We start from the raw sequence: 5,928 nt of genomic DNA on the forward strand, positions 1-5,928 counted from the left end.
CCAGCCTTGCCCCCAACCTGCAGTGGGGCCAGATCGTCTGAGGATGTGGACAGGAAATAAGTGAAGAGATGAGGAAGCCAAAGATTAGGAGAGCATGGAGGCCCAGGGCCTGGGGACTCAACTGTGGGCAGAGCGGTTGATTTAGGTAAAGCCTGGGTAACTTGATCAGAAAAATCAATAAAGATTTTTAAAAGGAAAAAAAACTGCATAGAAGACAAAGCAAAGACAGTTACAACATATGGATCAAAGATCCTGAGTCCTGTCACATGCAAAAAACACTTACAAATTAATAAGATTATGATGAATAACAAATAAATTTTCAAGAGTGGTCTTAAAAGTTATTGGTGATGCCCCGGTCAGTGGGCTCAGTTGGTTGGAGCATCAGCTGGTGCAGCCGAAGGTTGTGGGTTCAATTCCGATCAGAGCACACACCTAGGTTTTGAGTTTGATCCCCAGTCAGTTTGAATATGGGAGGCAACCCATGGATGTTTCTCTTTCACATCGATGTTTCGAGTGCCCTCTCCCCCAACCCCACCCCCGCTTCCTCCCTCTCTAAAATCACTAAAAAAAGATTTTTAAAAATATGAGAGAGAGAGAGAAAGAGAGAGGGAGAAACATTGATGTAAAAAAGAAACATTAAATGGTTGCTTTCCACGCACAGCCTGACGGGGGATGGAACCTGAAACCTGGGTAGGTGCCCTGATCAGAAATAGAGCCAGCAACCTTCTGGTACACAGGACGACATTCAACCAACTGAGCCACACTGGACAGGGCAAAAGAAAAAAAAAGTTTTTTTAGTTATTAGTGATGACAAGCCCACGGTGTGACGCTGGGCACGCATGGTGTAAGGGCATAAGCGGAACGGGGTGAAGGTCCCTAAGGAAGAAGGGAGGAGAATCTAATAGGTTTTGGTTACTGAACCTTCTGGGACTCAGTTTTCTCACCTAAAATAGGAGTAACGATGCCTCATTTTCAGTATCAAATGAGATCATGTCAATATGCTTTTCTGAATAGATAGGGCTGTTCCTGTTGTTATAATAATCCTATTTGATGGGTCTCTCTCTGACCCAATTGTAACTCCGGGAAGGCAGGGCAGCCGCCTTCTTGACCCAGATCTGCGTCTCGCTCTCCCGCTCCCCTGGGGTCTGCCCCTGGAGAGACCGGAAAACAAACAGCCACCCTCTTGCTGCTGTTCCTTCCAGATGTTGCAGTGGCCGCCCCCTACGGGGGCCCCAGTGGTCGGGGCCAAGTGCAGGTGTTCCTGGGCCAGAGTGAGGGGCTCAGCTCCCGCCCCTCCCAGGTCCTGGACAGCCCCTTCTCCGCGGGCTCTGGCTTCGGCTTCTCCCTGCGAGGTGCCACAGACATCGATGACAATGGATACCCAGGTGCCCTGGACTGCCCCCAGCTGAACAAAAAGGGCCCTTGAGCATTAGCTGGAGATGCTGGGAGACACAGCCAGGGGCCTGTGCCTGGCCCGGCGCCCCACTGAGAGCTCTGGCCCGTCTGTGGGGCTGAGATGCCGGGGAGGGCCCGGTCAGACCTCCAGTGGGGGAAGTGGTTTGGGCACCTCTGGGAAGGTGGGGACGTCATGCCCTCTCTCATGACCAGTTCTGACCCCCTTCCAATATCTACAGACCTACTGGTGGGAGCATACGGGGCTGACACGGTGGCTGTGTACAGGTGAGACTGACTGCGGGGATGGGGTGGGGAGGAGGCCAGGAAGGGCCACAACAGCAAGCCTGCCCCATCCCACCAGAGCTCAGCCGGTGGTGACCGCCTCTGTCCAGCTGCTGGTACAAGGTTCGCTGAATCCTGCTGTGAAGGACTGCGTCCTGCCCAAGACCGAGACACGAGTGAGCTGGTGAGGAGACGGAGGGCGTGGGCCAGGCAGGATCTGGGACCTCAGGGGCCCTAACCCCTGAGCCCCACTCACATCTTTGCAGCTTTAACATCCAGGTGTGTGTAGGAGCCACTGGACACAGTGTTCCTCAGAAGCTGGGTGAGTGGCAGGGTGGGCACAGGAGGGAGGTGGCCTGGGCTCCCCTGGAGGCTGGCCAGGGAGACCTTGACCCTCCCTGCTCGCCCTGTCAGGCCTAAATGCCGAGCTGCAGCTGGACCGGCAGAAGCCCCGCCAGGGCCGGAGGGTGCTCCTGCTGAACTCGCAGCAGGCGGGCACCACCCTGCACCTGGACCTGGGGGGCAGGCACAGCCCCATCTGCCACACCACCACGGCCTTCCTCCGGGTACGCGGGCTGGGGATGGGCAGGCTGGGTGGCGAGCTTGTTCATCCAGCCCTGGGGTACGGGCCGGGCACTGCGGGTCCGGGGGTGGTCAGTGGTCGGGAACACGGTAGCCAGAGGGCCTGATTCTTGTCCCCTCCCTAGGACGAGGCCGACTTCCGGGACAAGCTGAGCCCCATTGTGCTCAGCGTCAATGTGTCCCTGCAGCCCGAGAAGGATGGACTGGCGCCGGCTCTTGTGCTGCAGGGAGACACCCACGTCCAGGAGCAGGTGAGGGCGGGCAGGGACAGGCCGGACGGTCAGGGTCAGGGTTAGTGTCCGAGTTGTAATATGAACCCCAAACCTCGATGTCACCTCTAATCTCTAATGTCGCTCTAAACCCTAATGAAAACCCCAAAACTTCAGTGTCCCCTAAACCCCAAGGGTTGATGTCACCTCAAACCTCTGATATAAACCCTGATGGCACCACCTAAACCAGTGGTTCTCAACCTTCCTAATGCCACGACCCTTTAATACAGTTCCTCATGTTGTGGTGACCCCCAATTTCATTGTTACCAATCGAACATAATTAAAGCATCGTGATTAATCATAAAAAGAATATGTAATTATATATATGTTTTCCGATGGTCTTAGGCAACCCCTGTGAAAGGGTCTTTCGACGCCCAAAGGGGTCGCAACCCACAGGTTGAGAACCGCTGGCCTAAACCATGACATTGTCCCAAAGCCCTGATGTCATCTCAGCACTCCTTCATTCTCAGATCTTCTAATCCCCTAACTTCACCTGCCCCCAACTTACCCACATACCCCGATGTGCCTGCCCCCTGTAGACCCGCATCATCCTGGACTGCGGGGAAGATGACCTGTGTGTGCCCCAGCTTCAGCTCGCCGCCAGCGTGTGAGGAGACCTCCCACTCTCCCCTCCCCTGGCCCACTCACCGATGACACCTCCTCCCCACCTGGGGTGTCATACACCAATACGCTGTCCTCACCCCCCTCCTCCTCCCAGACCCTGGGCCTGGACACAGCCTCTTACTCCTTTCTCCCCACAGGACGACGGGTGCCCCGCTCCTAATTGGAGCCGATAACGTGTTGGAGCTAAAGATGGATGCAGCCAACGAGGGGGAGGGGGCCTATGAGGCTGAGCTGGCCGTGCACCTGCCCCAAGGTGCCCACTACATGCGGGCCGTCAGCAACGTCCAGGTGAGGCCCCCACCCCGGGGATTCCTGGGCCCTGAGAGGTGTAGGCCTCCTCCCACCCTGAGAGCCCCGCTTCTCATGCTTTGTGTAAGAGCCGTGATCTTTTAATTTTATTTTTTTTACTTGAAAGAGGAGTACTTGCTATTGGCCCAAAATTCAAGAACTTGATTGTAAAACCCAAGTCAAAATGGCTCAGGAAGCCCTGGCCAGTGTGGCTCAGTTGGTTGGAGCATCGCCCTGTACACCAAAAGGTTGTGGGCTCCATATCCCGTCAGGGCACATACCTAGGTTGCAGGTCGGGGCATGTATGGAAGGCAACCAATCGATGTTTTTCTCTCTCTCTCTCTCTCTCTCTCTCTTTTTCTCTCTTCCCCTGTCTTTAAAATACATTATGGCCGAAACTGGTTTGGCTCAGTGGATAGAGCGTCGGCCTGCGGACTGAAGGGTCCCGGGTTCGATTCCGGTCAAGGGCATGTACCTGGGTTGCGGGCACATCCCCAGTAGGAGATGTGCAGGAGGCAGCTGATCGATGTTTCTGACTCTCTATCTCTCTCCCTTCCTCTCTGTAAAAGATCAATAAAATATATTTAAAAAATAATAAAATAAAATACATTATGTATGTCCTCCAGTGAGGATTCAGAAACAAAAAAAAGTCTCAAGAACTAAATATTAACAGGAACCTCTGTTAACATTTGGTCGATCTTCTTCTAGTCTTTTTTCTCAACATCAACAGATATACATTTATTTGTTTTAGAGAGGGAGAGAGAAACATCAATTTGTTGTTCCACTTTTTTATGAATTCATTGGTAGATTCTTTAAAAAAAGGAAATATCTTTTTTATTATTTTTTTATTATTATTGGTTTCAAAGAGGAAGAGGGAGAGTTGGAAACATCAATGATGAGAATCGATTGGCTGCCTCCTGCATACCCCCTACTGGGGATCAAGCCTACAACCCGGGCATGTGCCCTTGACCTGAAGTAAACCCAGGACCCTTTAGTCTGCAGGCTGACACTCCATCCACTGAGCAAAACCAGCCAGGGCCATTGGTTGATTCTTGTATGTGCCCTGACCAAGGATCAAACCTGAAACCTTGGTGTATCATAAGGACACTCTAACCAACTGAGCTACCTGGCCACAGCCACATATTTCTTTTATTTTGTCGGGTAGTTTATAACGATGGGATCATAGTCTGTGTAATGTTTTACATGATGATAAAGTGCTAGAGTAATACATAAAGTAGAACGTCACAGTCCCTTGTGTTCCCACCCCTAGAAGCCCTCCTCCCACCCTGGTACAGAAGTCTTTCCCAGGCTTTCCAAGGAGTTTCCATATATATGGGCTGCGCTGTAACCATCCTCTTTCTTGAAACTACCTCCCGAAAGGGCTTTGAGAGGCTGGTCTGTAACCAGAAGAAGGAGAACGAGACCAAGGTGGTGCTGTGTGAGCTGGGCAACCCCATGAAGAGGAATGTCCGGGTGAGGCCGCTGAGTCCTGGGTGCCGGGTCGCCTCCACCAGGGCCTCAAAGGCAGCTGGGTTTTCGTGGCTGGGTTTGGAGCCAGCCCGGGGCCGCAATCCTGGCCCTCCCACTCCCTAGCTGTGCGATCTTGGATGGGTGGGCTTCTGAGTAAGACGGAGATAATAATGGTGACCATGGAGATGAGGCTGGAGGCCGCATGCAGTGCTCAGAGTGGGCATCTGTGCAGTGACGTTGGCCCTTCCGGTCTCTCAGGCAGGAATCACCATGTTGGTGAGTGTGGAGAACCTGGAAGAGGCTGGGGAGCAAGTGTCCTTCCGGCTGCAGATCAGGAGGTACTGGACTGGGGAGCACCTGATGCGGAGACACGCAGGTGACCTCCGTGCAGAAGGGTCTTCTGGGATGCTGGCTCTTCAGACTGTCCTGTTCCCTTTCCTCCTCAGAGACTTGTTTCTGAGTCTTGGAGCCCAAAGAGAAGTTCTTTCCCAGGTTAACCTTGGTGTGGGTGGCACAAAAAAAAATAAAAAATCAGGTCTTCCTGGGCCCTCTGAAATCCGGGCCCCGCCCCCAGAGAGTTCTGACGTTCACTGGGCTGCTGTCCCTGACCGGCTTCTCCTCATCCCCTCCCGTCCAGCAAGAACAGCCAGAATCCAAACAGTGAGGAGGTGGTGCTGGATGTGCCAGTCCGCGCGGAGGCCCATGTGGAGCTTCGAGGGTGAGAGGCCGGGGAAGGATAAGGGAGACCGCAGGCCGGGTCCTAAGGCTCGAGGGGCCCTGGGGGGACTCCCACAGCAAGTCGGGGGGTCGAGCTTACGTCGGGAGCTTGGGCCCCTGCAGGAGCTCCTTTCCAGCCTTCCTGGTGGTGGCGGCGGACGAAGGCAACAGGGAGAACGCCTCAGACACCTGGGGCCCCAAAGTGGAGCACACCTATGAGGTAGGGGGGAGCCCTGGGCCCCGGGCTGGGGTGGGAGGGTCCCAGGAACTACAGTCCAGGCGCCGAGCCACCTAATATTCT

The 5,928-nt window shown here is 54.0% G+C and overlaps 1 protein-coding gene across 1 annotated transcript in view; it reads left to right on the top strand.

Annotated features, from left to right (window-relative positions):
• The window catches only part of ITGA2B (integrin subunit alpha 2b), a 14,791-nt gene that overhangs the window by 5,399 nt on the left and 3,464 nt on the right, over positions 1–5,928 (top strand). Inside the window, 12 exon segments of the mRNA XM_023756958.1 lie at positions 1,203–1,385; positions 1,635–1,680; positions 1,757–1,861; positions 1,944–1,999; positions 2,092–2,243; positions 2,385–2,510; positions 3,068–3,135; positions 3,290–3,440; positions 4,821–4,913; positions 5,169–5,248; positions 5,548–5,628; positions 5,751–5,918. Of these exon segments, the coding sequence (XP_023612726.1) occupies positions 1,203–1,385; positions 1,635–1,680; positions 1,757–1,861; positions 1,944–1,999; positions 2,092–2,243; positions 2,385–2,510; positions 3,068–3,135; positions 3,290–3,440; positions 4,821–4,913; positions 5,169–5,248; positions 5,548–5,628; positions 5,751–5,918 (1,309 nt within the window).

Source organism: Myotis lucifugus, unplaced genomic scaffold (assembly GCF_000147115.1).
Source record: "Myotis lucifugus unplaced genomic scaffold, Myoluc2.0 scaffold_100, whole genome shotgun sequence".
NCBI classification, from domain to species: Eukaryota; Metazoa; Chordata; class Mammalia; order Chiroptera; family Vespertilionidae; genus Myotis; species Myotis lucifugus.